Source organism: Cavenderia fasciculata, assembly GCF_000203815.1.
Source record: "Cavenderia fasciculata unplaced genomic scaffold Scf_ET2XIPL01COFD4-5, whole genome shotgun sequence".
Lineage (NCBI taxonomy): Eukaryota > Evosea > Eumycetozoa > Acytosteliales > Cavenderiaceae > Cavenderia > Cavenderia fasciculata.
The window spans coordinates 1,936,615-1,952,598 of record NW_004457695.1 but is presented as its reverse complement, the minus strand read 5'-3'; the positions used below and the strand labels follow the sequence as shown (position 1 = coordinate 1,952,598).

Here is a 15,984-nt window from a genome sequence, read left to right as displayed (position 1 = left end):
CCAACTCACTCAATGAAAAAAAAAATGAAAAAAAAGAAATTAAATTAAAATCATGTCAAGGTCTGGCTCATCTAGAGTATTGATACTGTAGTAGGACTTCAAGTATACTATACTTAGTTATCTATCTACGTGAAACAAAAGATGGATCAATTACAAGTAAAAGGAGATGAGATTGGTCAAGGATTGATTATAGGACAGAATCAAGTATTTATTGGGTCTGTTCCAACTCCACCTTTATATGGTGATGGTATGTGTACACATTGATGATTGATGATGATGATGACTGTTATACTATAAGATCATGTTACTTACTAAAAAAGATGTTGTCTTTTTCTTTGTAAAGACAATCAAATAACAAAGTACAAGACAATTAAAGATTTCGATCAGATTTGGATATCTGAACATGCAAGACAAGTATCTAAACTAATGTATGGAGGTGTTTCAGTGGTCGGTATCTATCTATCAGTACCATCAATTGCAACATTGACAACAGATTCTAAAAATGATTCATTATTATGGAAGATATTGAAATCAATAAGAGATAGTTTGATTTCAGATAGAAAATGTATGAGACAAAGAGAGGAAGTAGTTGGTTAGTTTGATTATTGACAATATTCATTTAATTTAATTATTTATAGTTTATTCACAAACACTTGAAAATATGCATGTATTGATTTATCTTAGATCAACTAAACAATATATACTTAAATCACATGATATGACTACTGTCAAGTATGAAAAGTTTAAACAACAATCAGATAATATAGTATTCCCATCACCAAATATTTCAAAAACACTATCTTGTTTTAAATTGGTTACATCTTTATCCATTCAACTTGATATTGATTTAAACAAGTATGTTGTAAAAATAATGAGCAAAGAAAGAAATAATGTTAACTTTTAAGATAATTTATTAATTAATTTATTTATTATTATAGTACAGCGGTAGACTTGGAAATAGTTTTAAAAAAGCAAATTGAATCAATGTATTATTCTAGTGAATTAAAGGATTCAATGTATTTGGTAAATGGTGATGATAGTTTAATCTTACCACCTACAACACTTGTAAAGAATATTAAAAAGAATAATAGTAATAGTGATGGTACTTCTTCTTCTTCTTCTTCTTCTTGTCACCAAATTGATTTATTATTAAATCAACCAATTTTAAAATTATCAAATCAACCTACAACCATATCAACGACACCAATAACAATAGCTAGTGCTACATTGGCTGATTATAGTGATATTCAACAACCACAACCATTTAAATTAATGATTCAAAGTGGAATATTTGAATGTAAAGCATATATAAATGAAAAGGAAACATTGGAAACTGCAATCAATTATTTATATCAAGATTTGGTTGGACAATTCATTTCTAGGTTAGAGACATTGTTTGATCAGATCATCACCAACAACCGATCGATTTCAAAGTACTTTACTTGTTTTGTTAATAGTCCAACACTTCAAGTTCCACTACCAAAACGTGTGTCGATTGGTTGGGTAGATCATATTGACATTTGTGATTATTTAAATGAAGATGAACCTCTACAAGATTGTAAAAATAGATTATTAGAGTTATTAGGATTAAATCTTGAAGAAGTAATTACTAGTAGTGACAATGACAACCAACAACAACAAAAAAAACCAAAATGGGTTCATTCATTTGAATCTACCAAACAAGAGTTGGAAAGATCATCAAAGTTGACAGACTCTAAAACAGCCACAACATCCAGATCAACAACCAACAAGAATAATGGATTCAAACATAAAATATCAGAAAATAGCAATGTCAACGCAGACAAAAATAGTAGTAGTAGTAGTAGTAGTAGTTCCAAAAGTAATACTGTTATTTATATATTGATACCAATATTAATGGTTTTAATTGCAATGCTTTATAACTTGGCATTTTAAAAGGAAATAAATATTATTATTTTCTCAAAAATTACTCGATCTGACTTTTCATCTTTTTTTTAAAGATAGTTGTTTGTATAGAATTCAAGAGATAGATAGATCTATCTATCTATCTATCTATTCATTCATTTAAATGACATTATCAAAAGAAGAGTTGGCAACTCTTATGTTAAAGAATAGATATCTACTATGCAAGATTCTATGGCATCGTGATAACACAATTTTAAAGGGTGAAGCATTCCTTCAAAGAATGTCACAACCGTTGCATGTGATGGCTGCAAAGGGGGATTTTGAAGGTGTGCGGTTCAGTCTTGTCACCTTTTACTCGATTCATGTAGAGATGCTCAGTCGTATCTTGGCACACTTGGCAAGCAACTTTTACAACTCGATCTATCCCATTCGACCAATCGATGCCGCTGCCTGTGCAAACCGCCTAGACATTGTCAAATTCATTCATCGTCTATTCACATCCAAAGGCGTTCATTATTTCAAGTTTCTCGTCTCGGTCGAGTCAACCTACCAAGCAGCACGTCACTTAAACTTGGAGTTGCTCAAATACTTGTTGGATTCGTCTCTAGCCATTGAATGGAACACACAAACCATTATAAATATAATCGATGGTGCTGCACAGGACAAAGACAAGGAGAATAGAGCAATTGAAATGTTTGATTATCTAAAAAGTTGCAAAACAACAAAGATTGCTTGGTTCAAAACGACAGCGAGCAGTGGTCATTTGCCGATGACTATACTAGCCCTCTTTATCGAGCAATTGATAAGGGTAGTGTACGTCTCGTCCGTTATTTCTTGGACAAGTGTCATTTGCAGACATATTCAAAACCTTTGGATGAAACAATTGGTTCGAGTCGTATTGGTCATACGGCCATTCACCTTGCAATTAAAAAGGGAAACAAAGATATTTTATCAATGTTGTTGGACGAAAATACAAAGGACAGTATCCTACCAATCGATCACAATGGTGAGATAGAGGTTATTTATTCGGCAGTATGTTCAAATAATATGGATATCATTGATATGGTTTTATCATTTGATCTATACAAAAATGACACTATAGAAACTTCAAAAAAAACATCACAGTACGCCATATCAATCCCATTTCTTCCTGATACGGAATTATCAGATGAAATGATTGCATTTGTATTATCACCAAAATGTCCATTTACAGATTCGGTTCGATTCAATTTAGACATTTATATTAATCGATCGAGGATTGGAACGGTCGAACATTTATTGGCAATGGAAAAGGCAATCAAAGTATTCAACCCTACAGAACTGGTTGAACGTGGTGATTTAAAAACATTGACACATCTATTGCAAGATCTCAATCTAAAAGTATCACAACAAGTGTCTATAGTGTCGACGATCAAAACAATCAACTTTGAAATGATCGAATTTGTATTGGCCAAAAAACTAATCAAACAAGATGGAAATCATCAAGACCGAGAATACAAACAAAATCAACTTGCCATTAGACTCTTGTGGAAAAATACTATGACTAGAAAAGAGACTGGTTCATCAAGTGATCTCTCTTTAAATTGTTTAAAATATTTTTTCGAAAAGAAAATCATTGCCAAGGAACATCTTGTCAACGCACTCATCTATTGGGATGGTGATCAAACCTTGTTCACCAAGATCCCAGCTTATGATGGATTTATTAAAAATCTTCCCAAGAACATGGAAACGGTGATTCGTTCAAAATTCAACAATATAGAAGCACCACATCTCACCAACGTCCAAGAATTTCCAACAAACTTTAAGAATCGACCACACTTTAAACAAGGTGTACAGACGCTCATTCGAAAAACACCAGACCAAACTTTTTGTGGAAACATGGCTTGTGGAACTGGAGACATCGACCTAATCAAAGAGATTGATGCAATGAAACTGAAATATGTACAATTTACAGAAGATTCCCTTCGATTATGCTCTCTATTCAACAAGGATCTAGATGTATTAAAATATTTGGAAAAAGAAAAATTCCAAGGCACTCTGCCAAAGATTGATGCCAACATTCTCATAGCAGCACCCTGTTTGCCATTGCATCAAATGATTGACACATATCCCCATCTCTTTGAAAATGCATTAACACCAGAAGCATTTCTATATGCTATAAAGTCCAAACAATATGATACCATCCTATACTTTGTAAAGAATGTTCAAGCTCTTACTTTTCCAACGTACATTTTACTCGCTTCATGTCCAATCCATCCAATCAATTGTAATTTTTGGGATATTTATCAAATCCATATATTATTATCTCGTTTCAAAATTCATAGTTTAAATTATCTTTATAGTAATAATAATACATTGTAAAAGTAATTTAAATAAATCAAATAAATAAATGTAAAAAAAAATCAAAAAAAAAAAAGGTTTTAAACAGGCCTCGGGGGGGGGGGGGGGGTTTCTTCTTCGAGAATAGTGGGTCGCCACTTGATTATAAATAACATAGTAGGTTAATAGCTGAAAGAGGCCTTGAGTATACTTATTTGTTTACAACAATATGAATGTATCAAAATTTAATAGCTTGCCAAATCTTATGGGACTTTGGGTGGTAGAAAAATACTTTTCCATAAATTTTCTCTGTATTTTGAACATTGGTAAAATGTCATCAAACAAGGATTAATTAAAGGAAATAAAAAGGGATATGTGGTATTTAATAATACAATAATAAATAAATTTATTATTTTATACAAGTTAGTTGCTTTAATCATCATCCCAATTCATATCGCCATCTTCTTCATCATCTTCTTCTTCATTCATACCAGCTCTACGATCAATGAGAGCTCTTACCAAAATGTTGACCATATTGTTTGGATCAGCGTCTTGGGCTGGATCATATTTGATGACCATTGAATCTCTAACACTCTTGAGAACAATGTCTGGCTTTTTGATGCTGTCCAAAAATGCGACTCTGTTGGTGTCGGGAGCCTTGCCAGTGTTGGTGTTGGTTGTTGGAGGTGGTGGAGGTGGAGCCACAGGAGGAGGTGGAGGGGGTGGTGCATTTGGTACAACTGGTGGTGATGCTGGTGGTGTGGATATTTGTTGTTGCATCTTTGCCTTGGAGTCTTCGAGTTGTTGGGCATGTTGTTGTTGCATCTTTGCCTTTGTGTCTTCGAGTTGTTGAGCATATTGTTGTTGTTGAGTGTTGGCAGATTGTTGTGACTGTGCAAGTTGTTGACGAAGACTGTTGGCCTCTGATTTGACCTTGTCGAGTTGAATTTGTTGTTCGTCGACGAGGTTGTTGAGTTTGAGTATGGTTTGGTTCTGTGTCTTGATTTGGGTGTTAAAATCTTCGGTTTGTTTGGTGGTTGAGTCCATGACAGCCTGTGACTGGGCATGTGTGCTCTTGAGGTTCTTGAGGGTCGATTGGAGTTGGTCCAAGTCGGTTTCAAACTTGTCGCACTTGTCACGGTAGGAATCAGACTGCTTTTGGAGCTCGTCCTTTTGCTTGGCAAGTGTAGCTACGTCTCTTTGACGCGACTGTAATTCAACGTCGGCCTTTGAGGCCTTGGTCTCGGCTTGTTGTAGCTTGGTGGCTAGTTGCTCCGACTCGTCCTTGAGTTGTTGAAGCTTACCACTGTACTGCTTTTCAATGCCCTCTCTCAAGTCCTTTTCCTTTTGCACAAATTGTACGGCGAGGTCCTTGACCTGTCCCTGCTCGGCCTTGAAAGAGGTCTTGTATGTGTCCAACTCGCTTTGAACCTCTTTGTTTTTCAATGAGAGGTCAAATGCCGACTGCTCGACGTCTTTGAGCTTGCCTGTCAACTCTTTGATTCGCTTGTCCTTGGTGTCATCGCTCTGCAACATTGAACGCTTCTCAGTGTCCAAGTCGGCAAGCTTAGCCTCGAGCGAAGCAATCTTGTCGAGCAAAGGCTTCTTGTCAGACTCGCTTGTCTTTTTGCTGCCTTGCAACGATTGCTTCAACGTGTTGTATTCAGTCTCCATGTTTTTACGCTCGCTTGCCAATATCTGGTTGCCACTCTCCAACGCCTTGTACTTGGTTGTCAACGACCCAAGCTCACGTTCACTATTTTGGAATGTTTGTTCTAATGTTCTATATTTACTTTCACTAGCTCTTAACTTTTCCAATAATTGTTGAATCTCTTGTTGTTGTTGATTTGATGATGACGATGATGGTGACGACGATACATTAACTGCAACAGATGGAGATGGAGGTGATGGTTTTTGTGGAAGTGGAGGTGGTACATTGTTGTTATTGTTATTGTTATTGGTTGGTACTGCTGGTAAAGGACTAGATGGAGTCGATTGCTTTTGTTGTTGAACAGATGAATAATAGTTGTTTATACTTGGTGATGCTACTGTTGTTGGTTTGTTATAACTACTGGTACTATTACTATTATTATTGTTGTTATTATTATAGTTGGATGGTTTATTTGCCAATGTTGGACTGGTTGGGTTAGGGGATTGTCCTCCAGCAGCAGCAGCTTGGTTACTTAGAACAGCACTGAGAATGAGAGCAGCTTCCTTTCTAGTGACACCCTTTCTACCAGTAGATTTAAGAGCTTGATCGACGCTCTTAAAGATATGTTTCCATTCCTCTGGAATATTCTTTGTTTCGATGACACCAGTATTTGTAATGCCAATGTGAGTGTTGTGTTTATAGTCGGTCGGGCCCGAGATCTCCATCACTTGATCAGTCTCGTCTTCATCATTATTCATCAAATTTGACACCTTTCCTTGAATGGCGCCCTTCCAAGAGCCCAACTTACTCATAATCGATGATGAAGATGATGTATTCTTTCTTGATGGTGATGCAGATGTAGTTGTATTATACTTTGTAGAGGATGAATAAGTTGATGATGAAGATGAAGATGATTTTGTGAAATCTTGTGCTTTTGGTCTTGCAGTAGATTTTGCCGACGACGATGATGATACATTGATAGAACTAGCACTCTTACTTGCAACACTACCAGTACTGCTTGCAAGACTAGATGTTGTCGATGACGATGATGATGCAGGTGGTTTAGGTGGTAGTGGCTTTTTGTTGTTGTTGCCGCCACCATTTGATGGAAGTGAAGAGAATGAGTTGGATTTGGTGAGTGGTTGTGGTTGAACACTTGTTGCACTGCTACCGCTGCTAGGCTTCTTTGGAAGAGGAGGGGATGCATTGCCCACACTATCGTTCTTTACAAGTGTCTGTAGCGAACTAGAGCTTTGAGTGTGGTTGTGTAGACATATCGCACAGTACTTTGGCTTGAACGGATTAGCCTGAAAGCTTTTGCAGTCACATTGATGACAACTGCTCATCTTTCTCTATCTCGTCGTATATATATATATTTATAGTAATAATACAAAAATAAATAAATATAAATAAATATAGATAAATATAGATATATAGATATTAATACAACACAATAAATATGAAAAGTAACCCAACCAACGCACATCATCGTGATAACTCCGGCAAACTTCATCTTTTTTTAATTTTATTTTATTCTTTTTTTTTTTTGTTAGAGAGAGAGACTAGTCTCTATTTCTCTTTGTTTCGAGAAATGGATTTAAATATAAATACTCAAGGAGAACATATTAATATATTCAAAAGAAATAGAAGAGGAAGAGGAAGAGGTGATGGTGATGATGCAACGGATGATGCGGAGATAAAAGAGTTTTGGAGAGAGGATAGAGTAAATTTGACACTTGCAGCTAGTTTGCCACATACTACACAAGCATTGATCGTCTATTACTCGAATGATATCAAATTGGATCTAGTGTGTTGGAGATTCTTTAGATATGTGTCGCAATGGTGTACACATGTGTATCGACCATATTGCTCTCTATCACCCGACTCTGATACCTGTCTCGACGTGTTTGATCATCTGATCAGTCCGTACTGTCCACTCAAGACAATCACCCATGTTGGTATATCAACCGAAAACTTCTTTCTCAACCCGATACTAGAGTATGCAACAGACATTGATCAAAAATACAACAAGGAAACAGAAACAACATTCAAACCTTGTGATTGTTTGGACATTGATACAACAACAACTACATATGATGTACATCAAAAGATTCAAACACTCAACAACTACCATACAATAGCAAATAATGTATTAGAATCTATAGAGTATTTGGCAGGTGTTGCAACATCATACCATGAAGATGATGAAGACTATATCGTGATCATGTTACATTTACCAAATTTACGATCATTTATCTATAATGCATTGGACAATGAATTTGAAGATAAAACATTGACTTTTCTCTCCAATAACAACAACACAGATGATGATGATGACAGTCCAGATGATGATGATGATGAAGATAAAGATGAAGATAGAGGGATACCAGTATCATTGGAAGAGATTTGTTTGTATGGTAGTTGTGATGAATTATTTATAAAAGATTGGTGTCCCAAGATTATCAAAAGACATGAACAAACCATTCAACATTTCTCTTGTTTTATGGATTATTTTGACAATGAAGAAAAGTTTGCATCTATTTGGAAACCATTTCTTGAAACCATTAGATCATTCAATCTACCAAATGCTCAAGACATGGTCTACAAATTTCACCGTGGTCCTGAAACATCATTGATGAATGAAGAGTTTGTACCAAACAAACACTTTTATAACAAAAAGGAAGCATCCAATTATTCATCAAGTCCAAGTCCAATATTCTCTTTATATGTTATTGGTTACCCAAAAACAACTGGAATTCCATTTGAATAAATTATAAATTAAATAAATGAACAAATAAATAAATAAATCAATTTCCATTTTCAAAAAAAAGGTTTATTTTAATTTAATTTGATAAGATAATAGTTATTTAGATGTAATAGATAGTTATTAGTTGAATAAATAATGTGATTGTGTGGGTCTGAGAGAGAGAGAGAGAGATTGATTATTATTATAATAATTTAATTCCAAGTTGGGTAATTAAAAATTAAATTATTATTATTTGATTAAAATCCATTTGCCCATAAAACACCTGGAGTGGTAGCAATTCTTTGAGTAAGTGCAGTGAGACCAGAGACGATAGCGGGACTATTAGTGAAGGGGAAGAAATGATCGGTCGTGTATAGATAGGCAGCCGAGTTACTAGAGAGCGAGGTCATATAGAGTTGACGGGATTGCCAGTCTGGATCATAGGCTTCATATATGTTGACATAGGGAAGATCCTTGAGAGTCGATCCCTTTAGAACATAGGTGAAATTGAGCAAGGCAGAGGAGATAACCATAATATTGTACTCTTGAATTGCAGTCTTTAGGTATTTGTTGGTGAGGAAGATATCTTGAGAGGAAACAATCGATTCAGAGGTGTATCCGGCACTAACCAAGGGATCTGGGAACCATCCGTATCCAAGTCCAATCTCACCATTTCTACATCTTGGTTCGAGTGTGTCCATACTGTTTTGAGTCATGAGATTGGTGTAAGTGTTGGTGTAGGTGATGATAGCTTGTTGATTGGAAGAGATGAATCCCCATCTTGAATCAGTTCCGTCAGCTGTCAAAATTCCGACTACTTCTTTGGGATAGGCGAGTGAAAAGGCTTGCACAAAGATCGAACCCCAAGACCAACCAACCAAGACATACTTTTTACCAGTGAGACCTGCAACTTGAAGTGAACCGTGGAGACGGAAGACATAGTCTTGTGTTGTGATGGGATAGAGTGATGCGTCGGACCAACCGTAGCCATAACGATCCATAAAGCAAGCTTTGCTGATATTCCAAGCTGGCATATTGGTCAAGACCGCTGGAATAACAGACACCCAAGCAGTAGAAAAGAATGGAAGACCTGCATCAAACAATGCAATTGGACCGTTTTGATTGGCAGTAGTCACATTAGAGTAGCAACGTAAATGTAACTTGAGACCTAGATACGAGGGCAAGTATGATACACCGGGGTCACCAGCTCCAAGGTATGAACTAGATACATCTGGATATACACTTGTTTGTCCAAAAGTTCCAACTATTAAAGACAATACTATCAAAAATAAAGTTGATATTTTCATCATCATTTTTAAAAGTAACAAAAAAAGAAATAGTAGATAGATAAATAGATAGATAGATAAATAAAAAGATGTTAAATTAATTGTGTTGTAGTTGGGATGATTGATTGAATAGATTGATTGGAATGAATGGTTTGTTTGATGGGAAAGAAGAAGTGACAGATTTATAGCTTTGGGTGTTCTGCAGCATGCTGTAGCTTGCAAGATGATGATTGATGGTTGTGAAGGGCTGCAATGAGGAGGGAACTGTCCTTTGACTGTATACAGAGTCGTAAGTCGTTTAGACACAATCTCAAAGGAGGAATGCCATGGATACATACCTAGGTAGGTATCAAAGGTAATCCAACCCCCCCTTTGGCTTCATATTTTTAGTTGAAGGAAAGGAAACAGATATGCATCATTAATAAAGTCGGGAGGTTTGATTAATAAACAAGGTGGCCACTATACCTGATCAGGAACTGTTGTCATTACACTTCACTGATTCTTGTGGAGAGGGGGCTATGTTTGTCAATCTCATCATCATCTGGACGGTCCATTTCAATCTCTTTGGGGGACACAACCCTAAAAAAGCTTCAAATTGATTGGGGCTTTGCCACAGATGTCAAACAGAAATAGATATTTTACAGAAATGGATTGTTGTCGAATACTGCAGTAGATTTTGATAGAGCGACGAGGAAGGAAATTAATTAATCAAATCATTGGGAGGTAGGTAGGTGAATACGTTTGTTTGTACAGTCTTTTTTAGTCTAGTTTTTTGTATCTCCAATTTTTAGATGCTTTAAATACATCCCTCCCAACATTCGTAGATCCTCCTCCTGTAATGTTAACAAAAATACCAACCCAATCATGATTCAACAAAAAGTCGTTGTGATGGATATATTAGTAAAGAGGATGGGGCGTATAATTATAGTTGATATATGGCATACAACCAAAAGGATAGGATAGCTGATTTTGATATTCTTGGGTCGCCCATCATCAATCTTGCAACATAACAATGTGTTATGTTTGACTAGAAAAGGTAACCCGCTGCAATGATCATTCATCCATTCATACCTTTTACTCTAACCCATCATGATGCATTAAAAGATCGAGGGTTATATTGGGTACAGTTAAACTCTGATTTACAAATATGGCAAAAAGGAGACTGTACACCAAACGATCATCGTTCCAATTACCAAAAATCGTACAATCTCTTCTCGTAAATCAAGAGGCAGAGGGAGAGGGTATGAAGTCGGAAAAGAGAAAAAGGAAGAAATAAAATAAGGTTTGAAAGATCTTTGGTATGATAATAATCGACTTGACCAATAAAATATAGATTGATAGATAGATGGTGTCGAAGTTCGATAGACGGGGTTGGTTGGTTGTTGTTTGAAGTTCAATAAGCATTGAATGCTTGTTTCGCTTGGGTTTCAAAAAATGTAGTCCACGTGCATTTCAGTACCTCCTGTTAACCAAGGATTTCTATGTCCATTATTGTTTTTGTGATTGATTGATTGATTGGCTCCACAGCCAGTACTGTTCGTGTGTTGTGTTTCTCTTGATTCATTAATTACTTTTTCAAGTCTAGTCTAAATATTTCAGTTAAAGCAGCAAGTTTTCTCTCTCTCTCTCTTTCTCTCTTTCTCTATCTATTTTTTATACGTCGATCGAGTAGAACAAACAAACAAACCAAATAAGGTATGTATACAACATAACTTCATCACTAGTTCTCCAACATACAATGAAATGAATAATAATTGTCCAACAACTCGACGTATAAAAGTCTGTTTATATGATGGGAGAGAAATAACCTATTAATATGCTGGATGATCGACCAATAAGAGACAAAGATTTTTTAGTGAGAATCGCGGTGTGCTGTTTTTTTTTTTTATTCCAACTCCATAAGCTGAGAAAACAATACCTCTTTCCCCTTCCCTTTGTTATCGCTTGTCTTTCATTTTATTATTTTATATTTTATACTTACTTTTGTATCATCATCATCAATCATTAGGAAGGAGTGTTTAGGAAAAGAAACAACAAACAACAACAAACAACTAACAACATACAGATAGATAATATATACATACAAATACAAATAATAGAATGACGATTTTATACGCTTCAATTGGTTACAAAGGACAAGTACTTGTTGAACAATGCGTTGAACGTGCTAGTTATGTTGATACTGCCAGAGCGTATGTTGTTGATCAATCAAATGAAACAAAAGAACAAGAACAAAGAAGATATTCCACGCGCAAAGATATTAACAAAAACAATGATGATTTGTTATCATCAAACAAACAATATTATCGTCATGTTGTTTTCTTATTATATATTATGTATATTTCTATCTATCTTTCTCTCTCACAATATATAGATTATTAACAAAGATCGCACCATATGCAAAGAAGAGTTATCAAGTTGGTGGACACAACTTTCATTATATCTCTGAGAATGATTTGGTATTCATTTGCTTTTGTCATGAGAAGCTTGGTTTTGCCATCCCATTTGATTTCTTGATGGACATTCAATCTAGATTCACTTCATCTTATGGAAACAACCTCCCATTCAATACACCATCATCTACATATGATCCATTTGGAAGAGTTTTAGAGGAAAGAATGGTAAGCAACAACTAAAACAACAACAAACAACAAACAATCGCCTTGTAAATCTTCTTTATATTTATTAACCATAATCTATCTGTCTGTCTTGTAGAGATTCTATTCAAACCCAGGAGCAAACAAAATCAATATGGTCAAGGATCAAGTTTCAATGGTCAAGGATGAATTGACCAACACTTTGGAAAAGACAATCAACAGAGGTGAAAAGATTGAAATCATTGTAGATAAGACTGAAAAGCTTCGTGCTGAATCTGTTCAATTCAAATCAAATTCTGTTCAACTAAAGAGAAAGTTTTGGTGGCAAAATAAGAGATTGACCATTATTATTACTTTAGTAGTTCTTGTATGTAATCCTTTGAATATAAATAGATATATTATATATAAAGATAGATAGATAGAAAATTATATTAATATATTAACAATTCATTAAAATATTCTAGATTATTGTTGGTTGTATTGTACTTGGTCTTTTGAAATATTTCAAGGTTATTTAAATCATTTAAATATACCACCATTCTTCTCCAACAAATATAATCAATCAATTCTTTTTTTTTTTACTCAATTTAGATAAAACTATCATTATGATACATTCATTACCCAAATCATTATCTAATTACAACAGCAACAATTACAATAACAATAACAAATATTACTAATTCGATATAACATTTCAATTCACAAATCAAAATTTTTTCTTCTACCCAAAGTATAGATACAATTCCGTACCAATAATAATAATTACAATTACTATCATCATCATCATCAATCTAGGTTGATTTGATTTATTACATTTATAATATCTATCAATCAATTCTCACTCACTCACACATACATACACACACAGTAAATTTATATTATTAATATAAATATAAATAATATTTTAAATAATAAAATCAAACAATATAGAAATATAAATTATAATTTAATTATACAATTATTAATTATTATTATTATTTATTGATATAGAAAAAAAGGGGATTATAGAAAACTAATAATTTGTTGATTTTTTTTTTTTTCTTTACAAAATTGATTATTATTATTATTATTAATTTAAACTAAAAGTTTGGTAAACACAATGATATTATAATTATAATTGTATAATTTTAGTTTCTTCTAGAAGCTGATGGTTTTGATGAAGATTGAGGAGGTTCCTCAAAATGAGAATTTACATGTTGATTGATTTCTGGTTCCGTTGCAAACTTGCGAGTACACATTGGACAGTCGAATGGAAGTGGTGTTGCTCCACTTGATTGTGGTTGTTGTTGTTGTTGTTGTGATTGTTGTTGTGGTTGTTGGGCTTGTGGAGAATGGTGTGACTGTGATTGAGATGGCGATGGTTGTTGTTGTTGTTGTAACTGTTGTTGTAATTGTTGTTGATGGAAAATATAACTATGTTGACTTGGTTGAACATAACCTCCTTGTTGTTGTAAGTGTTGTGGTTGTTGTTGTTGGATTTGTTGTAATTTGTTTTGAGGTTGTTGGAAACTTGGTGGTGCATCTTTTACAAATTGATTATTATTATTACCATTATTTTGTTGTTGTTGTTGTTGTTGTTGTGATTGTTGTTGTTGATGTTGTTGTAAATGTTGTTGTAATTGTAATTGTTGTTGGCCTAGTGATACACCAGGTGCAAAACTAACTGGTTGATATGCCATTGGCTTAACGGGGTAGAATGGAGCTGGAGGGAACATTTGGATTGGTTGTCCCTGTTGATTGATTGGCACAGCAATCGATCCAGCTTGTGGGTGTTGTTGTTGTTGCAACACTTGTTGTCCTTGTCCTTGTTGTTGTTGCTCCAATATTTGTGAAGCTGGACCACCCCCAGATCCATAAGAAACAGTTGGTGGGAAATTAGATGTAGTTTGTGAATAAATTACTCCTTGTGGTTGTTGTGGTTGTTGTTGTTGATTTGGTGATTGGGCTGGAGATGATGATTGTTGTTGCTTTAATTGTTGTTGCAAATAATCACATTTTTGATTTACAGATTTAAGATCTTCCTCCAATGTTTGCATTCTTTCAGCACTCTTGTTTACAATATTTAATACAGATTCAAGTTGTCCACTCTAAAATAATTAATCAATCAAATATTAATATTAATATTATATTCAATTCCATTAAAATCAACTGATTATTTAATACAAACCATAGTCTTTAACAATTCATAGACCTTTTGTTGTTCGACCAATGATTGTTGTTGAGTACTTGGAGAAGTCGAAGTTGGAGAAGACAGGCTCTTGAGAAAGGGAATTGGGAGTGAAATGGTAGGAGGATTTGATTGGATCAATGGTGAAGTTGATCTATTTGGAATACTTGTTACCGAACCAGAAGGTGATGGGGTATTATTATTATTATTATTATTATTATTATTATTATTATTATTCGTTGTTGTTGTTTTCTTCATTCAAACTAGAGTTTGGACTTGGAGTAGATGTTGAGGTTGTAGTAGTTGTAGTAGTTGCCGGTGATGTAACTGTTGGAGCGACTATAGAACCATTTGAAGCCACTGAATTAGATTGTGGTGATGTTATCACAGCTGGTGATGGTTGTTGTTTTGGTAAGAAGTATCCATATGTATTATCACTATTATTATTATTTGTTGTTGTTGGTGGTGGTGTATATTGTTGTTGTTGTTGTTGTTGTTGTTGTTGTTGATGTTGTTGTTGTGGAAGAGGAGGTTGGTATGCATCAATATGTTGTGGTGGTGGTTGTTGTTGCTGTTGAAGAAGTTGTGGTGATACAACCTGAGTCTTGTAATATTGGTACATGTTTGGTGATGGAGTATGAGCAATGTTTAAATTGGCAAATGCAGCTGTAGTACTAGTATTGGTGCTATTGCTAGTTGTTGGTGTTGTTGGTGTTGCTACAGAATGTAGATCTTCGTATCTTGCAGATGTCGTAGTTGTAGTAGTAGTAGAAGAGTATGAATCTGGTTGTTGTTGGTCTGGTTCATCTTGACCTGGGATAGGATAGAGTGACATGATTGATGATTGATTGATTATTATTATTATTATATGTAATGTATGGTATAATGATCTCCAATATAAAGGGTTTTCTCTTTAATATAGTAGTATTAAACCGTAATTGTTTCTTTATTACTATTACTTGTGTGTTTGTTTGTTTGTCAAAGAGTGTATTGTATTCACACCCAAAGTATGGTTATTGAAAATAAAATTTAATTAATTTATTTTTTCAGCCTGTGTCTTGGTCATTCAAGACTCACCTTTGCAGCATCGCTTGCACTCACTTCATTCATTCATAGTCTCAGCAAAAGTGTATCTTGAGACATGTCCTCAAATTCCGAAACAAAAGATATCTATCTGTAACCATTTGAGTAGTGCTACTCATTCAAAATAGAAGATATTGTATCGCATTCATTATTCATTCCATATGGTCAAAAAGAGAGAGAGATTCTGAGATGCATCCCAATGTTATTTCGATGATTGGGTGGATCGATAGACTGTGTTGGGGTGAGATGAG

General features: G+C 34.6%; 7 protein-coding genes across 7 annotated transcripts; 4 read left to right on the top strand and 3 right to left on the bottom strand.

Moving 5' to 3' along the window:
* Window positions 1–52: 52 nt before the first annotated feature.
* DFA_08383 (uncharacterized protein) lies at window positions 53–1,914 on the top strand (the record flags this gene model as incomplete). The annotated part of the gene is made up of 5 exons (XM_004355819.1): window positions 53–76; window positions 118–247; window positions 344–592; window positions 639–855; window positions 939–1,914. The coding sequence occupies 5 exons, from the start codon at window positions 53–55 to the stop codon at window positions 1,912–1,914; spliced, it is 1,596 nt and encodes a 531-aa protein (XP_004355872.1).
* Window positions 1,915–2,047: 133 nt separating this feature from the next.
* Window positions 2,048–4,213, top strand: DFA_08382 (uncharacterized protein; the record flags this gene model as incomplete). The annotated part of the gene is made up of 3 exons (XM_004355818.1): window positions 2,048–2,697; window positions 2,778–4,150; window positions 4,209–4,213. 3 exons carry the CDS (start codon window positions 2,048–2,050, stop codon window positions 4,211–4,213), a joined length of 2,028 nt encoding a protein of 675 aa, XP_004355871.1.
* A 422-nt stretch (window positions 4,214–4,635) lies between these two features.
* On the bottom strand, window positions 4,636–7,200 carry DFA_08381 (WASP-related protein; the record flags this gene model as incomplete). Its single annotated transcript, XM_004355817.1, has 1 exon — window positions 4,636–7,200. One exon carries the CDS (start codon window positions 7,198–7,200, stop codon window positions 4,636–4,638), a length of 2,565 nt encoding a protein of 854 aa, XP_004355870.1.
* A 245-nt stretch (window positions 7,201–7,445) lies between these two features.
* On the top strand, window positions 7,446–8,624 carry DFA_08380 (uncharacterized protein; the record flags this gene model as incomplete). Its single annotated transcript, XM_004355816.1, has 1 exon — window positions 7,446–8,624. The coding sequence occupies one exon, from the start codon at window positions 7,446–7,448 to the stop codon at window positions 8,622–8,624; it is 1,179 nt and encodes a 392-aa protein (XP_004355869.1).
* Window positions 8,625–8,857: 233 nt separating this feature from the next.
* On the bottom strand, window positions 8,858–11,891 carry DFA_08379 (uncharacterized protein; the record flags this gene model as incomplete). The annotated part of the gene is made up of 3 exons (XM_004355815.1): window positions 8,858–9,879; window positions 11,346–11,472; window positions 11,868–11,891. 3 exons carry the CDS (start codon window positions 11,889–11,891, stop codon window positions 8,858–8,860), a joined length of 1,173 nt encoding a protein of 390 aa, XP_004355868.1.
* A 95-nt stretch (window positions 11,892–11,986) lies between these two features.
* Window positions 11,987–13,001, top strand: vamp7A (vesicle-associated membrane protein 7; the record flags this gene model as incomplete). Its single annotated transcript, XM_004355814.1, has 4 exons — window positions 11,987–12,078; window positions 12,261–12,507; window positions 12,602–12,850; window positions 12,948–13,001. 4 exons carry the CDS (start codon window positions 11,987–11,989, stop codon window positions 12,999–13,001), a joined length of 642 nt encoding a protein of 213 aa, XP_004355867.1.
* A 609-nt stretch (window positions 13,002–13,610) lies between these two features.
* On the bottom strand, window positions 13,611–15,485 carry DFA_08377 (uncharacterized protein; the record flags this gene model as incomplete). Its single annotated transcript, XM_004355813.1, has 3 exons — window positions 13,611–14,570; window positions 14,651–14,902; window positions 14,979–15,485. The coding sequence occupies 3 exons, from the start codon at window positions 15,483–15,485 to the stop codon at window positions 13,611–13,613; spliced, it is 1,719 nt and encodes a 572-aa protein (XP_004355866.1).
* Window positions 15,486–15,984: the final 499 nt, after the last annotated feature.